At 44.3% G+C, this 17,790-nt stretch overlaps 1 protein-coding gene across 2 annotated transcripts in view; it reads left to right on the top strand.

The window, feature by feature from the left end:
- The first annotated feature begins 685 nt into the window (after window positions 1–685).
- ELP1 (elongator acetyltransferase complex subunit 1) overlaps window positions 686–17,790 on the top strand; it is a 36,674-nt gene continuing 19,569 nt past the window's right edge. The window contains exons 1-19 of one of the 2 annotated variants that reach the window (XM_077171523.1): window positions 686–933; window positions 1,976–2,128; window positions 3,850–3,931; window positions 5,850–5,930; window positions 6,606–6,691; window positions 7,271–7,370; window positions 8,302–8,392; window positions 8,902–9,025; window positions 9,613–9,703; window positions 10,709–10,939; window positions 11,214–11,384; window positions 12,406–12,505; window positions 13,046–13,227; window positions 14,019–14,132; window positions 14,625–14,728; window positions 15,555–15,608; window positions 15,705–15,810; window positions 16,467–16,582; window positions 17,304–17,377. In XM_077171523.1, coding sequence (XP_077027638.1) covers window positions 784–933; window positions 1,976–2,128; window positions 3,850–3,931; window positions 5,850–5,930; window positions 6,606–6,691; window positions 7,271–7,370; window positions 8,302–8,392; window positions 8,902–9,025; window positions 9,613–9,703; window positions 10,709–10,939; window positions 11,214–11,384; window positions 12,406–12,505; window positions 13,046–13,227; window positions 14,019–14,132; window positions 14,625–14,728; window positions 15,555–15,608; window positions 15,705–15,810; window positions 16,467–16,582; window positions 17,304–17,377 — 2,210 coding nt within the window. In that variant the 5' untranslated portion in view covers window positions 686–783. Of the gene's footprint in view, window positions 934–1,975; window positions 2,129–3,849; window positions 3,932–5,849; window positions 5,931–6,605; window positions 6,692–7,270; window positions 7,371–8,301; window positions 8,393–8,901; window positions 9,026–9,612; window positions 9,704–10,708; window positions 10,940–11,213; window positions 11,385–12,405; window positions 12,506–13,045; window positions 13,229–14,018; window positions 14,133–14,624; window positions 14,729–15,554; window positions 15,609–15,704; window positions 15,811–16,466; window positions 16,583–17,303; window positions 17,378–17,790 lie in introns of both variants that reach the window. The other variant, XM_054652353.2, reaches the window with a different exon arrangement.

Here is a 17,790-nt window from a genome sequence, read left to right on the forward strand (position 1 = left end):
TCAAGTGCTGTGTCCAGTTCTTGGCTACTCACTTTAAAAAGGACATTGATGTGCTGGAGCATGTTTGGAAAAGGGAACAAGGCTCATGAAAGGACCAGAAAACATGTCTTATGAGAACTGGCTGAAGGAGCTGGGGTTGTTTAGTGTCCTGAAGAGGAAGCTCAGGGCTGACCCCATTGCTCTCTAAAACTCCCTGAAGGGAGGGTGCAGTGAGGTGGGGGTCAGTCTCTCCTGCCAGGCCTGCAGTGAGAGGACAAGAGGAAATGGCCTCAATCTGAGACACGGGAGATTCAGATTAGATATTAGGAAAAAAGATTATCACTGTCAGACTGGTCAGACATTGGAATAGGTTTCCCTGGGAGGCGGTGGAGTCCCCCATTCCTTTTGTTTAAGCATCTGCATCTGGAGCGTGGTTGAAGAGTTACAGTGGCAGTGCCGGGATGGTTGGAGTGGGTGACCTTAAAGCTCTCCTCCAGACTCGGTGATTCTGTTATTTGGGCAGGCTCACAGGGAGCTGAGCTCCTGAGGACTCGCCGAGCTGCATCTGCCGCCTCAAGCGGGGCGGCTCGCAGCCCCGGGCCCAGCGCTCCGGCACGGCCCGTGAGGGAAGGAGGCCGCGCTCCCCCCTGCGCGCGCGATACCGCGCACGGCGCCTGCGCCCGCCCGCTCGCGCTGCACGACGGGGCGGCGCCGTGAGGCGGTCCCGGTGCCTGCCGCCCTTCGCTGCCCGGCGTCCCTCGCCGCCCGGCCTCATCGCTCGCTCCCTCCCTCCCTCCCTCCGCCATGAGGAACCTGCGGCTGCTGCGGGCCGGCGAGTTCCGCTCCGCCGCCGCCACGGGCACCCCGCTGTGCTTCTGCCTCGGGGCCGAGCCCGGCGCGGTTCTCGTGGGCTCACAGTACGGGCTGGTGGAGCTGCGCCCCGGCGGGGACTCGGTGAGGGCCGCGGCTGCGGGGCAGGGTTCTGGTGCTTGCCGGCGTGTTGGGGTCGGCTGTGGTTGCAAAGCCTCCGCCAGCAGCAGCTCGCCGGGAACTCACCTGTCTCCTAATGCGGCTCCCCCTTCCTGGCGGTGTCTACGCGATCCTGGACCCTCCCGCTGCTCCCCGCGGCCGCTTGCTGCTGTCTCACGGTGCCGTGGAAGCCGCTGCACTGTGATTTCCGTGGCTGAAGAGGCTTTCTGTGCCTCTAAAATACTCTATCTGCCTTTTTAAGAGCGTGGCTGTGTTAGACACGTGTCATTCGCGTGGTTTAGTCTTAAGCACGACCTGACGAACAGTTGCATCCGAACAGATTCACAAAACAGAACCAAGCAGGCAAAGAGGTGGTGAAGAGTACAAGAGGAAACTTTGCAAACTTTGCACTAGGGAGGAAAACACGCCGACATACCTCTAAAATAATAGAATGCTATTGAGTCATGAATTCCTATTAGAGCTGTGTTGCTTTCTTCTCAGTGTGCAACTCTGAGGCATCTAATTCCTTCAGTACATTCAATTCTGAAATTAACTGACAAAAAAACTTTGGAGCTTTCCAGGGATTTAATTTTCAAAGATTGCTGTACCTTAACCATCCAAATGATTTTCCTTAGAAATTATTTTTCATGCTGTGTATAGTAGTCTGCATGTCCCCTTAAGAGCAGCGGGACACTTTAAGCAGCTACCCACACACTTCTTAATGTTGATACTCTGGTGAAACATGGAAAGGGTATTGAAAGATGATTAGCAGGGCAAATTGGAAGTTGTGTATTGTTTGCTCCCATATTTGGGTTTTCTCATTTTCTTCTATCACTTTTTCCATAAGTGAAGATAAGTACTTGCAAGTTGGCTTTTTTCTGGTGCCATTCACACACTCTTCTACTGTGTAGTGCTTTGTGTCACCGCAGTAGGATGAAATATACCTATGTCTTTTACGCTGTCATTTCTGCAAAAATCCCAGGGAGGTGATGTATAATTAGTAAGCCGTTGGCCTTTCTGTATCAAGGTGTCAAGAGAAGTTTCCCTGACTGTGGATGGGTTCTTGCCTGAGGATGGAAGTGGCTGCATCGTGGGTGTTGAAGATCTTCCAGAGCAGGAGAGTGTGTGTGTTGCTACAGCAGCTGGAGACATCCTACTGTGCAATCTGAGCACAGAGCAGGTAACATGGCAGGAAAGACTCAGCTGTACTGAGGAAATTTGGAGGAAAGAGTAACATTTAAAATTTCTTTAGTGGCTAGTTGTACACTCATTGCATACTGAACTGTGGCTAGTTTCCATTCTCAGGGCAGACAAACTGATTTTTGTGGTAGCCTTGGGAATGACTAAAGACAGAATATATACTAAGTAAAAGAACTTGAATTGAAATGATGGTTTGACTGTCCACAGCCTGCATCCTCTGAGTTTGCTCAGTGGGCTCCTAGCAGCAAAGGATCTGCTGGAGAGTCTTACAGAAACAGGATATCACTGAGACTAGGTAAAGAATAAAGTAATCCATTCATGATCCACTGTGTAGCTACCATTTTGCTATCAGTAGATACATGTTGGCATGATTTAGGAGATGGCAGAAACTGAGATACTTGCTTTCTCTTCCTTCCTCAGTGTCTTGTATCATCTTCAGCAAGACACCACAGCAGCACCCTCTGAAATCTGAATCAGCTCCCACAATACCAGCAGTCCAGCAGTGCAGGTTTAAGTGGACATGAGATGATAGTGGTCTGTCTGAGTTAGCTGTAAAATTGTGGTTATTTGCAGCTTGTCTGTTTTGGTTCATGTTTGCACTTGATTTGCAGATACCACTTAATGTGCAGTTAGCTGTATCTGAAAAATGTGTCCTGTATTGCAATTTATAGTGTATCATTAGGGAATAGATATTACCAGAGCTTTTTGGGGTTTTTTGGTTTGTGGGGTTGGTTTTTTTTTTGGTTTGGTTTGGTTTGGGTTTTTTTTGTTTTGTTTTTTTGTTTGTTTGTGGGTTTTTTTTTGTTTTTGTTTTGTTGTTTTTTTGTGGGTTTTTTTTGCATTGATAGTTGCATCAGGTTTAACATCAGATTCTTTATTTTGTGGGGTTTTGGCTTACTTTTCTGGTTTTTTGCTTTACTTTCCAGTCTTCTTTTGGTGCAGTCTCGGCACCAAGAAGGAGGTCTGGAAGACTCTTCTGCTTATTCTGAAACCCTCTCTGTGTAAGCGAGAGTTAGTCTGCTGACAGGTGCCCAGTCACACTTTTCTTACCTGGAAAGATTGTGACCCCCAAGCCTAATTTCTTGAATGGCATCATGTTGCTTTTTATCACAAGTGATATATTTGTTGTTCTGTTCTATGCCTTTTGCAAATCAGGGTAACCATGCATAACAAAAGTTCTCTGCCTACTGCTATTACTTGCTCATGATGGCCCAGTAAAACTAGTCCAGCTTTCCATAAACTTTGACATTGGTTCAGGTATATACAGTTGTCAAGTTCAGCATTCACAGGCTGGTCAGAGTTTACCCCTGTGCTGGAATTTTCTAGGCAAGAATCATTATGTCTGTGTTTTGTTACTGAAGAATATTTACCAATGTAATCACAGGCTCTATCAGGTCATATTAGTATTGACACTATATGTGCTGACATAAGACTGAAAGTTGCAGAATGAAGCTCTTTCTAAAATGGTGTATGGTAGAATGTGCTAGACTCTGCATTACCTGGGTTCTCATTCATAAACATTCTGGAACTCTTTTTAGTCAGAAATGTGTCTTTTGTTTTGTTCAACACAAAGTGTGAAGTTAGACTTTAGATTTTTTTTTTTTTAAGTAGAAGGCAATTTTCTTTTCCCTTGGTGACTGTTTGCTTTTGTGCTGGGATAGTGCTGCCCTCACGTTCCTGTGATCTTATTTTGGTCTTTAGGTGGAATGTGTTGGAAGTGTGGACAGCGGTCTGAGTGTGATGAGCTGGAGTCCTGACCAAGAGCTCGTTTTGCTTGCAACAGGTACCAACAATAGCCTGTAAGCTTTCCGCCTGTAGGAGTGAAACTCTATATGGCCAAAGCACAAAACATAACCAAGATTGAGAGAGAGACGAAAAAGTTACAAGACTGGGACTAGGACTTAAAGTGGAAAAAACTCTACCAGATCCTATATATTAGATTTCATTTCATGGTTCATAAGGTGTTCTGGAGATCCAAGCAAAAATTGGTTAGGCCCAAAAAGCTGCTTTGTGGAAGAGTTTTTAGTCCTTAAAATCTTCCCAGGGAGTACCTTTGATCTTGTCTCAAAAGCATAAAGACTTCTTTATATCACCATTTGGTTTCTTCATAACAAAAACTGTTTCTTGGCCTTTGGTATGAAATATATGTGTCACAGGCCCTAATTAACTACAGGTGTGACTCATCTAGAAAATAAAATTAGCTTCAGACAAAACAGAATCATAGAGTGCTTGAGACTGAAAGGAAACTCTGGAGATTGCCTATTCCAACCACCTTGCTCAATGTGTGTTACCTAGAGCAAGTTATTTGGGGATTTTGCCCATTTAGGTTTAAGACCCCATAACTCTCTGGGCATCCTGTTTCTATCTGTTACCACCCTCAGAGTAAGAAAAAAACACTTTCTTAGGTTTTAAGGGAATTTTCTGTATTTTAGTTTGTGCCCATTGCCTCTTGTGCTGTCGCTCAGCACCACAAACAACATGGCTGTGTCCTCTTTACTGTACCCCACCTCCCACATAATATATTTACACATGCTGTTGAGATTCTTACCTGGAAAGATTGTACCTGAAGCCTTCTCTCCAGGGCAGTCTGGCTTGTCTCAACCTCCACTCATGTGACAGATTTTTCAGGCCCTTAATCATCATTTTGATCATTTGCAAGACTCACTCCAGTATGTCCTTGTCTGTCTTGCACTAGGAAACCCAAAAATGGAGTCAGCATTCCATATATCTCACCAGCACTGAGTGGAGGAGCAAGATCACCTCCCACAGCCTGCTGGGAGCACTCCTAATGCAGCCAGATGCTATTGTCCACCTGTACAGCAGGATGTACTGCTAGCTAGTTCAACTTGGTGCCTCGGGAAACACAGTTTATTGGTTTTTGCCAAGCTGCTCTCCTGCCACTTGATTTCCACTCTGTCTTTAGTTCCTAAGATTATTCTTTTCCATATGCAGGACATTTTTTTCTTGTTGAGCTTTATGAAGTTCTGGGCAGCCCATCTTGCCTACATGACAGGGTCCCTCTGGACAGCAGCACAATCTTCTGCTTTACCTGCTGCTTTTCCCAGCTCTGTGTCATCTACAAACTTAGAAAGGGTCCCATTCTTCGGATCATTAAGGACAATGTTAATCATTGTGCCTAGTGTCCAGGGGCTCGCTGGTGACTGACCTTGAGCTGCACTTACAGTCCTAGCAAGCTTTTGAGCTTGGCAGTTCAGCTGGTCCTCACTGTCCTTTTATCTATCCCATACTTCATTGGTTTGTCTGTGATGATGTGGCACACAGCATCAAAAGATTATTAGAGTCAAGATAAATGAAATCCACTGTTCTTCCCATATCCACAAGCTGGTCATCTCATTGTAGGAGCTTATCAGGATGGTATGATTTTCTCTCCATAAATCTATGGTGACTATTCCCAGTGGCCTTCTTGTCCTTCATATCTCCAGAGAAAAGGAACCAGGTATTTGTTGGGAAGGTGGAAAAACTTATTAAGGTTAGGCCAGGAAGCATATTTTTGAGGAGAAAAACTTGGAAGTGTTCTGTTCCAGTTTGTGGTTTCATGCTTTGAAGGATATGTTCTCTCTAGGACCATGTTTTCTGTATTCACGTCCATGGCAGAACAATAGGAGCACACAGGAGAACGCTTGAGTTTTTATTTGCTGCAGATACCATTACCAATACCATATTTTATATCTGCCTTGCAGGTCAGCAGACTCTCATCATGATGACAAGGGATTTTGAACCAATTACTGAGAAGCAAATCCACCAAGATGAGTTTGGAGAAGGTGAGAAGTGCACTGAAATTAAGTTGCCCTAGCTGATGTAGTTGGTATGTTGTAAGCACATGGAAAGTAAGGAAATGGAGCTGAGCACTTTGAGGCCCCAGGAGACATTTTATCTACATTGTAATGCTGCTGGACAGCTGAAGGGTAAAGTCAATATTGTTACTTGTCAGCATAAATTCAAGTAAGGTCCATATACCAATGTACTTTCTAGGCTACATAACTTCCCAGCAGGTTTTTAGAATAAAATCTGGGAAGAAGGCATGTCATCGTTGAGTCAGGAACGGGAGTGAGGCAACACATTAACTCTCTTCAGCAGGCTAATATGAAAACCCATAGAAACCCATTGTGCACCATTCCTGTACAGGTGGACCTCATTGGTCATGTAATCAACACCCTGTCACCACTGGCTAATTAAGAAGATGCCCATTGGTAAACGTATAATGGGAAAAAAAACTGTTCAAAACACCAGCTGCAAGATTGTTTTAATTCTTTCTCTCAGCCTTCTCAAAACTCCCCAGAACAATTCCTGGGAAAGTTTATCTGGCTTTCTCTCTCTGACCAGACTGTGGCATCCACAAAGGAGTGGGTTGCTTGAGGCTCTAGTTGTGTACATAATGCACAGTAGTTAAGGTATTATCTGTAAATCTTCCACTACAAGGATTATTTCTTCTCCAGGAAAGTTTGTTGCTCTTGGCTGGGGTAAAAAGGAGACACAGTTCCATGGATCAGAAGGGAAACAGGCAGCACATCGCAAACAGACGGTATTGTACTGCTTTTTTTGTGTCAAGCCAATGCTCTCTCAGGGAAAACATGCATAAAGAGAGTTTCTTATTCCTGTTATTCCTGTGATGCTGATTTTCCACCACCTTTCCGGTAGTTCTCTTCATATGCTGCTTCTGTTTGTTCCTGTGTTGTCTGAAATCATACATTTTTATCTTTCTTTGAATTCAAGCAAGCATCATGGAGCATTTACTTTTCAAACAGAGCTCAAAGTAAGATTTGCAGCCATTCCAGCATTGATCTTAAGCAAATTTCAGTTCACCGTGTCCAGCTTATGCACTGTTGTCTATAATTAGAGACCCCAGTGAATGGGAAGGATAGTGTGTGGTCATGTGAAGAGACAGTCATATGCACTTGGAGGAGGAACAGATTGAATTAAATAGTTTTAATTCTAGTGTTTCCTAAAACAACATTTTGAATAGTGAGTTTTTAACTTACTAGTCTTGACACTTTTTAATGGATGGATTTCATCCTAAGGCTCTTGAAAGAGCAGTCTGTTTAGACAAAGACAGCAGGTGCCTTCCCAAGCTTTGATGCCACTTTCTTTTGTGTGACTTCAGGAAGTGCTACCAACATCAGCCTGGGATGATGGCAGGCCTCGGGTAACGTGGAGAGGAGATGGGCAGTTTGTTGCAGTGAGTGCTGTCTGTCCAGAGACAGGTATGGCACCCCACTTCTTTGAAATACCAGCTTGTGTAAAGGGCTTCTTAAACATAATCTAGGTAAGGCAAGGAGACTGTTTGTGTCTGTTGACCATTTAGAGAGTGAGTTGAGCTATTTAATCGCCCTTTTCTCTGCTCTGATGTTCTCAGAGCCATTTTATAGATATGATATTTTGAATATTTTCTGTGTGGTTTGGTTTTCAGTTCTGTGAGATGCCAGGAAGGAGTACTACTTTGCAGATACTATCTGAACTATTTCTTTCACCTGCTCAAGCTTTAAGCAATACCTGATAGGCTCTCAATGCCAAATGGATGAATATGTTTGGGTTCATATGCCCACTGTCCCTCACAAGTGTGCAAGTTTAGCCTTGCACACTTTCTTTTAGATACTGGTGATACTTTTGCCTTGGTTCTGCCCTGAAGTCAAAGAGGTGATGAGCGTATGCATTACTTCTAAGACTGTGTGTTCATGAAAAACTGTACATTACTTCTAAGACTCTGTCATGGAAAACAATGTATTTTCCATTATAAATACTACTTTCTGAGCAGTTTAAATGTATTGGTTAACATATTGAACTGCATCAAACTGCACTGCTCTTCCACTTGTTTGGATTTTTACCTTCAGTACTTCAAATTAGGGAGGATTGTAAATTTATAGCTCGATTTTAACATTTTTATGGTGAGAGCTGGAGCGGAAAATTATTATGACTGAACTACATCAGACTGAAATTCCTAACACAGTTCCTTTAGTCACTTGCTTACTATGGGAGAACTACCTGACACAGAATAAATTCTTAGCCCTTAAGGTGTGCAAGAGAAATCTCCTTTTATGCATGTGCATCAAAATTTGCTCTTGTACCCTCATAAAATTAGGAAAGTCTCTTCCCAGTTTTCTTAGACTTTTGTCTCATTGCTCTCTCAACCTGTAGGTGCTCGGAAGGTCCGGGTATGGAGCAGAGAGCTTGTGCTTCAGTCAACAAGTGAGCCTATCTCAGGATTAGAACAAGCACTGTCCTGGAAGTGAGTAGTACTGTAGTCTGCTTGCCGACAGCAGTGGTGCTTGTTATTCCCTGGTCACAGTCTTTGATCAGCATCATTTTAATTTCTTCAGCATTTGGTTGATTTTTCCCAAAACTTGAAGAAAGTTGCCTTCTGATTTAGCATAAGGAAGAGTAGCCCTTTAAACCCTGAAAACCCTAATACTTGCATCACAAATGGGAAGAAGGGATAGAGTCTCTGCATGAAGTCAGAGTCAAGTGGGTTTGGGCTCAGCTGCATAAAAAGAAATATTACAGGTTCCTTTCCTAGTGCTGACATTTATTTGGTGACATATCATTTGGTGGCTGTCATAAGCTCTGGTCTGTGCTGGATCTATGACTGTCTGAACAGTGCTGAGGAAAACACGTCCTCTGCTGCCTTTTTCTTCATGCCACTGGAAAAAATGTGAGATGACGGGGATTTAGAATGACAGTTAGGGATTGTGTAAGCAATGAATTTTCATTTGAATTTTCATTTGACTCTTTTTTAAGGCCCTCTGGAAACCTGATAGCATCTACACAAGAAAAACCCAACAGACATGATGTGGTTTTTTTGGAAAAGAATGGACTTCTTCATGGAGAGTTCACCCTCCCTTTCCAGAAAGGGCAGGTCAAAGTAAGTTCCTTGTCTGGGCTTCTTTGATGAGAGTGTAATGGAGAAGAGGACTAGATCTCTTCCAGATTCTAGGAAAAGGTTTTTAACTTAATACTTTGTACTTATCCTAATGGGAGAAGTGACCTGAAAAGAGAACATGTGGAGAAGATGCAAGCCCGTAGTTCAAAGACACATAGTAAAGGATGATTGTAGCCCTGGGGTACTTCTGTGCTCTATATACTTTATACTAGGCAAGTGAATCAAAAGTACTTTTCAGCATGTCAGTCATTGCAAGAGTGAGGTTATATACTCACATTATCCCAAATAAGTGAGAAGCTATTGCTAGAGTCTTACTTCAGCTTCTGTGCTTGGATGCTGAGAGGTCTTTTGGCAGGTGCTTAATGTCAAGGAAAGCAAAGAGAAGGCTGCTGTCATTTTTGTGGCCTCTTCATCTGTGGTCTTCTCAGGATGCCTTCTCAGGAGCTTTGTGATGCACACAGGCTCTGTTTGTGTATTAACTGATGTACCTTTTGTTGTTGGAGCCCCTCCTGGTCTTGTAAACTTTCTGTGAGCAAGAATATCAGCCACAGCCATGTTTATTTCTGCAGGTTAACGAAATGCTTTGGAATGCAGATTCTACAATCCTGGCTATATGGCTGGAAGACCAGAAGGTGGAAAACTCCAATCCAAACACTTATGGTGAGAGCACTCCATGGGGCTCTGGCTCTTAATGCTTGCCTGCAAATGTTCTTAGCAGCGGGTACTTACCTGCAGGGTAGGAGACACTGTGGAGGCTTGCAAGTGGCTTTGAGACCACTGTGCTGGTGTCATGGTTTAACCACAGACAGCAGCCAAGTGACCCCACAGAGTCGCTTGCCCACTTCCCCACCAGCAATATCATAGAGAAAATCAGGTGGGTAAAAGCTGGAAAACCCATGGGTTGAGATAGTAACAGTTTACTATGAAAAAGAAAAAGCCATGTGTGCCATAAAAAGCAAAGCAAGGAATTAGTTCACCACTTCCCCTGAGCAGGCAGATGTTCAGCCATGTCCCGGACAGCAGGACCCCATCACGTGTAATAGTTACTTCTATTACAGAAGAAAAATGCCATCAGTTCAAATATCCCTTTAATCAGCTGGGGTCACCCGTCCTGGCTGTGTGCCCTCCTAACCTCCTATGCATCCCCAGGTTCCTTGCCATCTTGGCAGTTTGGCAGTAGAAAAAGCAGAAAAGACCTTGGCTCTCTGTAAGCCTTACTCAGCAATAACTAAAACATCATTTATCCATGCTGTGTTCAGCACAAATCCAAAACAGAGTCCCATACTTGACACTGTGAAGAAAATTAACCACCCCAGGCAAAACCAGCTCAGCTGGTGAGGAAAAACTGGTAGTTCAGCCTGAGTTTGAAGTATCTTCCAGGCTGCTGTAACTGGAAGTGGTACAAATGGAATAGTAAAGGTCTGAGTCTTTCATTAAACCAGGGGAACTGTCTCAAAGGGTAGCTCAGTGAATTTTAGGATTGACTTTTGCACAGCGTGTTGTTTTCTTGTGCTGTGTGTTGTATGACATAGGTCATGGACTGAAGACTAGAACTGTTATTTTAATTGCACTTAACCCACCCATAGAAGGGCAGTGGTGGTTGGGAGGGATGGTTTGAGCTGGGTCTCAAATACTGGTCTGTGGTAACTATTTGTTTTTCTGCAGTTCAGCTGTGGACCACAGGGAACTATCACTGGTACCTGAAGCAAAGTCTACACTTCGGTAGTTTGGAGGAAAATCAGTTGGTGTCACTGCTATGGGACCGAGAGAACCTGTATAGACTACATATACTCTGCCAGGGCTGGCATTACCTCTTCTACGACTGGCACTGGACCACAGACCATGGGCTGGGGGAGAATAATCAACATATGGCAAATGTGGCTGTCATAGATGGAGGTAAGCAGTGGGACAGCTTTCCAGATCTAGGGTGAGACAAGGTGGGGTAGCCTTTTGTATTCAGTTCTTCTTTTAGTTGTTGCTACAGCGCTTTTAGGGAGGGATCCATGTAATTGATAGATGCTTCAGGGTTAGCTCAGTGAAGATAACCACTAAGAGCACACCAACCATTTTCCTGTAACATAATTTCTGCTTCCTATAAAGAATCCAGGAAGAGCTTCACTAACATTTGGACTGGTGTTCATCTTGGATTTTCTTCTCTTTTCTTCCACAGATAAAGTGCTTGTCACAGCCTTCCAGCATGCTGTGGTGCCTCCACCCATGTGTACCTATGAGCTCCAGCTCCAACAGGCAGTTAATCAGGTTGCATTTCACACAGATCCCAAACATAGTGGGGACATGGCTATCCTGGATGCTGATAACAGGATCTCTGTGTACAGATATGGTGAGAGCATGTTACAGCCTTGTTAAAAGAAACCCCTCTGTTCCTGACAACAGTACCTTAGGAGACTGGTTAGGTGATGGTCACTAAAATCTTTACACAAGACTGTCGGGAACGGCGGAAGAATTGCCTCACACAATATGCGTGAACAGCAAATCCCCAAGTTTATTGATAACTCACACATATTTATATTGGTGTTAATGAAGCTTACACATATTGCAAAAGCTGAGCTCATTTTTGGTTAAAGCACACTTAGATCAACCACACCTACTTCTATGCTCTAATGATTATTTTGTTTCTATGTTTACATTCTTATAGCTACTCTACCTAAGCTATCTTCATTTTCTGGCAAACGATTTTCTCCCCCATCTTCCTGTTGCAGCGAAGGTCACCATGACCTCTGTCAGTGATTGGACACTGATTACTTAATCTCCAGCTTGTTTCCCCTATCTTTATCCAACGGTATCACATCAAAGTAGCCTTTCTCAGCTAGCCAATTATCCAAAAAGCTCTCCACACAAGACATACTTGGTTTAAGTGTGAGTTCAAGCTCTGCTCTCATTTCCAGTAGTTTGAGTGACGTAGAAGCATTTTGGTGATGCGTTGACTTTGTGAGAAGACAGTGTTTGGCACTTGACTATGTCATTGTGCTGGTAATATTCCCCTGCTTAGCTTCAGCTTGAGTGCAGCACATGGTGTCTTGCGTAAGCTGTTCTGATGGCATGATGATGACTGTCACTGGGAAGTGTCTAAGAATCTGTATGGGGCACCCAGCACTTCCCAAAGCAGTTTTATACAGAGTGTGCTGTGAAGAAATAGCTGTTGTGTACTGCAATGTTGGAATGTGACTGTCTTCCTCAAAGTGTTAATGAGAATTAATATTTTGGCTGTAAAAGTAGGGATGGCATTTTCTGACGTTTTTAATACTTGCACAAAGCATCTACTTTTTGCAAAGATTGAAGATGGAAGGGGCTCTGTTGGGTGGATGTCTAAACTCTGCTTTGTTCTGCTTTGTGTTTGCTAGGACAGAGTACAGGGAATGACCCTTCTGTCAAGTTTGGAGCTGTGGGAGGAAATGGCTTTAAAGCAGCTGTAGAAACACCGTACCTGGATAAAACCTACAGGTAATAAAGAACTACTACAGCTGTAGAGGGGAGAAGAGGGCTGTACCTGACTGGATGCTTTAGAGGTCACAGCTCTTACCACTTTTCTCAAGATTTTTAAGAGGCTATTAGATAACATGGTTTCATTTTGTGGACACTGTCCTGCAACTAGTGCTTTGAACATCCTTTACTGAGGTCTCAATCTAGCAGAACCAATCTAGACTGTTAATGACAGCAGTGAGATATCTCTTCCCGCGCCTTCCTGTGCCTGGTGCACAAAGGAATGATGGTGCAGTGCCCAGGCCCATGATCACATCACACAGAGCAACAGAACTGCTTGCATGGCAGAGACAGTGATGACGTTAAAAATCCCACCATGCTCCCTGTTTGTTCCTAGAGGATTCATGCTTTGGGTATTGGTGTTTCTGCACTGGAGCCCTCCCAGCCATGCTGTATATTTAAACAGCCAGGCTGTGCTTAGGAAGTCCTCTGCCTCTTTAGTGAGGTGGCCTATCGAAATCAGATTCTATTTGTGTCCCAACCTCTCCTATTTTGTGACAGAGTTGATGTGAGCAGCAGCAGCAATGAAGTGATGAATCCTCTGGGGCTCCGATTTCTCACCTGGCTGCCAGATGACAGTTTCCTCGTTGTTGGTCAAGGTCAGCACGCTGCTCAGTCTGTCCTGCACCATCTGACTGCAGTGCCTCACGTGGCTGGAGCTGAAGAAGAGTGCCTGAATTTACGGTACTAGAGATCTGTCAGTTGTGGCTGAAGTCTAAGAATGCTTTCTGGACAGTGCCTAGAAGGAATTAAGTCTCTTATTAGCCTGGAGGCCATGGGTTAAGGAATTTGGCTCTCTTCTGACAGGAGAACCAAACAGCTCATGAGGCTCCCTACTGATCAGCACTTGCCTGTAGTCCTGATGTCTACACCCAGCCTGGCAGAGGTGCATGCTAGACCTGCCTATATCAGTACAGGATAACTCTGTTCCTTGGAATTCGAGGCCCTTGGGGAGAGGGGATGGTGCATGACACTGAATTCCTCCATTCCTTTTCCCACCATTATCAAGGTCCAGGAGGGGACCAGTAGCCATCAAAATTGCTGTCCTCCTTCTTTTCCTCCTCCTCACCTGCTGGTCTTTGTGGGGCCAGTTGAGCTAAAACCAGACACAAAAGAAAGCCACCTGGGGTGCAGAAATACGGGAGAGCTGCTTTTTGCAGCACTCACCCAGCAGAGACAGAATGATTTGCACATGAACTGTAGAACAGAAAAAGAGGGGTGTGTTTCCAGAGTGCTGCAGTGCAGACAGTGACCACACAGTTAGGCAGATGCCTGTTGGCTGGAGTTGCTGGTGCTCTGTGGTGCCACTGTCAGCTGACATAGGTGTGAGAAGACTGCAGAAGATCCTTACATGGACAAAGTATGTCCATGCTGGAGATGTGCATCTTTTCAGCTGGGTACAAGAAAGGCAGGAGCAAAGTATCTGGTCTTAAGTGTGTCTGCTGTGACTGACATTCTGTATGTCCTCTGTCTTGCATCAGGTTGTCAGTGCCTGTAGATGGAGAAGTGATCAGCCTGTTCTGCAGCCCAGTGACCAGAACTGTGGCTCTGCAGCTGACTGATAGGCGGATCCTAAAATACCTATGGGGTAAGCTGGGCCCTGTTAAAGTACCTGGTCTTAGGGGTAGTTGTTACATATTTCTTAAAAGGTTTAATGAGATGATTTGACTTTCGGGGACTTGAGTGACTCTTGCTGTGTAGTTGGTGCTGCTTTTATATTTCCTCTTCTTCCAGAAATGGGCTGAAATTAGTGATTTGTGTCACAATTCAATTAAAGGTAACTTTATATATATACACACTTATATGTTAACACGAATATGCACGTACAAAGTTCAGTGCTTACTGACTGCCACATTCATAGATCTCTCTCATTCCACAGTGGAATAAAGGCACCACTGAGCCCCTGGAAGTTACCACCTTCTTGTCCACTGTGTCATGGATTTCTGTGCCAGCATTCCCCCCCTCTTTCAGATAGTGTAGCTTATTCCCAGTTCTGATTTTCTTAAGATACATATCATGTGGTTTTAATGTCTGAGTTTTTGTTTGGCTGGAAAACAATTACATCTTCTTTGCTCCTTAGAGGCTTCTGCTCCAGTCCTTGAGCCCTGGCGGAGTAGCAGTAGCTCTGCTGTTCAGTTCCCCTACCGTTGTGTGCAGACTTCCATCACGAGGATCAGTGGTGAAGTAAGTAAGACTGCAAGCAGATTAAATTCCCTACTCAGTTGTTCTCTGTGCCAAAAGTACACCATGGTCTTCTGCCCAGGGCCCAGTGATACTTGTTCATGTTCTTCATAAGGCCCTTTGCAGAGCTGAAAGTTTATCTTCCCTTGCCTTCTAGAGCATTTTTGGTGGATTGCAGTTAACACCTGATCACCCTGTTCTATGAATCCAACAAATAATTTCATTAAAAAGTGAGAAAATTCAGATTGGAAATTTCTAGTAGTTACTGCCACACTCTTTTTGAAAGGAATGTTTGGCTCAGTTTTATTTGAACTTAACTTATTAGCAAATATGGCTGCACTGAGTTACTGCAGATGTCCTGCTACTGCTTTTTCCTGTTGGAGATGCTTTCTTGATAGTTACAACAGCTTAAAGAATGACCAGCTGTTCTGCTGATATTTCTGGGTTTTCCTTCCTTCATTGTGCATCCAGCTGTAGGAAGCTGCTTTGCTCAGCTCTGTAGTGGAGCTGTTCCTCTGGTATCCTAGACCAAGTGCCGCTGAATAGAAGAGCCTAGATTTCTAGCATGGCTTCTGCTTCCATTTTGCAGCTGTGCAGTTACAGGGTAGGCCAGGCTGGATTTTCAGCTAGCAGTGTTTAAAGAGGTTCAAGTTTAAGTCCTCCTGGAAGAGAGGTTGGATGACTTGCTGTCTGGCTTCTTTAAGTAATTTACATGAAGTACTCATTACGTAATTGTAAGGTACTTCAATGTAAGGTACTTCAGTGCTTGTCAGTGTTGTGAAAGACTGGAGGTTGTGATAGCTCATAGTTGTCATTATTTTAATTACAGGAGGTGATCTTGGGCCTCACGGATCGATGCCGGCTTTTTGTTAATGATATTGAGGTACAAAGCTTTTGCCCCTCATTTCCTGCCCTTTTTCTCTGCCAAAGGCAGCTTCCATATCCTAGTCTAAATTCTGATAAACTTTTTTTTTTACAGGTTGCTTCTAACATCACATCATTCGCAACATACAATGAGTTTTTATTGGTGACAACCAACTCGCACACCTGTCAGTGCTTCTGCTTGAAGAACTTGTCAGTGAAGGGTAAATATCATTTAGCATTTGTCTTGGAAACACAAGATGTCCCCATTTTTCACATCCAAACCTGTTGTATTTGGGTTCCTCAAAGGAAATGTTAAAGAGATGAGAGTAAGAGAGCTGCTTTCAGAAATCTACCAGAGAGCAAGGAGCTCAGGAACTGACTATATATCAGGTGTTTTTCACAGGGAAGAAAATTTGTGCTGTAGTTGACTCTTACACTGTTTCTAACAGCCCAGCCCTGCATTCTCTTCCTTCCCTCCATGTTCAGAAGGAGAAGTCTGTGTGCTATTTGAAGGTGTGTGGTAGGGAGGGGAATCACTGTAGAAAGAGTTTCTGGTGGTGTCTGGCTTTGAGAAGCATGATGACTTTGGTAAAGGCAGGACAGCAACTTATTGGTCCTTTTACACCCTTCAGTGCTACTCTTATCTGGTCTGTTGATCTTTGTCATCCTGTTGTGCAGAAGACACAGCTCTGCTTGTCTTGTCCAGCACTGATCAGCACTCCACAAGGTCTCATTCTGTCAGGAGTTGTTGAAGATTGCTGTTGTACTGGTGGCTTGGTTGGTCCAGTACAGCCTTGCCTGGCTCCTACAACATAGGAGGTCCTAAATGGGGCACTGTGCTGCATGTGCCATGTATGCTGATAAATGTTGTCTCCAGCCCTCCAGGCCAGCCTGAGCAGCACTGCTGCACCCAGCAGTGAGACCGTGCGCAAGGTGGAGCGAGGCTCACGTATCGTCACCGTTGTTCCCCAGGACACAAAGGTGGTGCTGCAGGTCAGTGCTCTGCCCGTGTCTGCTGACATGTGCTATCAGGATGTTCAGGGGTCTGTCACTGTGAGCACCTTGCCAACCTGCAAACAGTATGTGCAGTGCTACAAAGCTGGTGCCCTACAGTGCTACAGCAGAGCACCTCACAAATCTCCAGCTGCAGAGGGATTTTGAGCATGCCTTTGGAAGTTAGATTCAGTAGGGGCAGATAGGTATATGCAGAACTGAGAAGGACTATTCAAGTTCCTAATGGCTGAGGTAGTGTAGTGCTACATATTGTGCCCTCTCACCATGAATCTCAAGACTCGCTTCCTAGTATTTACTAACAGCCCTCTAGTAGCCTTGGCACTTAGTTTTTTGCTGAGCTCGGTCTTCAGAACTGCTAGAGATTCACAGAATGGAGAAGGATGTAATTTGAGAGGCAGTTTTGGAGGTGTGGAGCTCAACATCTTCCTCAGAGCAGGATTAATATGAAAACTTGATCAGGTTGCTCTGGGTCATGCCTGGTTGGGTTTAGCCCAACCTTCTGAGGAAGGAATGTTTCTGGACTGAGAGAGTGTTCAGGTATTTTTCCACAGTTGTTGAAATTGCATGTCCTCTGAAGTGAGCAGCCAGGCCCATGCACTTGCAAATAGCAGACAGGCCTAAGAAACTGGCCACTCCTTACTTTCCCCACAATGTAGGCAGAGTAACTAAAGTAAGTATTTGTGTGGATCTTGTGTTATAGATGCCAAGAGGAAATCTGGAGACCATTCACCACCGTGTTCTGGTTCTTGCCCAGATTCGGAAGTGGCTAGACAGGTAAATGGTGCGGGTGTATTCTTGTCTCCCCTTCTCCAGTCTGAGCTGTTAGAGGCTGACTGACCTGGAAAAGAGAGGGAGGCTAAACTCAAGGAATTGACCTTGTTAGAGGGAACAAAACTGTTTCTAGTGTGACCACCTAGGAGTATAGCTTTCAGCTGTGCCAGGTACTTCTCACTTCACCACTGAAGGGCTAAAAATTGTGTGGGTGGGAGAAATCTTCATCTACGTGTGCTGAAATTGCATGGGTGGGAGAAATCTTCATTGCTCAATTCTCTAGACATCTCAATCACTTTAAGATTAAGCTGGCTGTTTTCCATTTTTTACTGAGTTCATTTACATTGAAATTTTCTGAAAGGGAAATTGATACAAAATGTAACACTGTTTTAATTGAAATAAAAATAATCTAAGTT

Source organism: Agelaius phoeniceus, chromosome Z (genome assembly GCF_051311805.1).
Source record: "Agelaius phoeniceus isolate bAgePho1 chromosome Z, bAgePho1.hap1, whole genome shotgun sequence".
NCBI lineage: Eukaryota > Metazoa > Chordata > Aves > Passeriformes > Icteridae > Agelaius > Agelaius phoeniceus.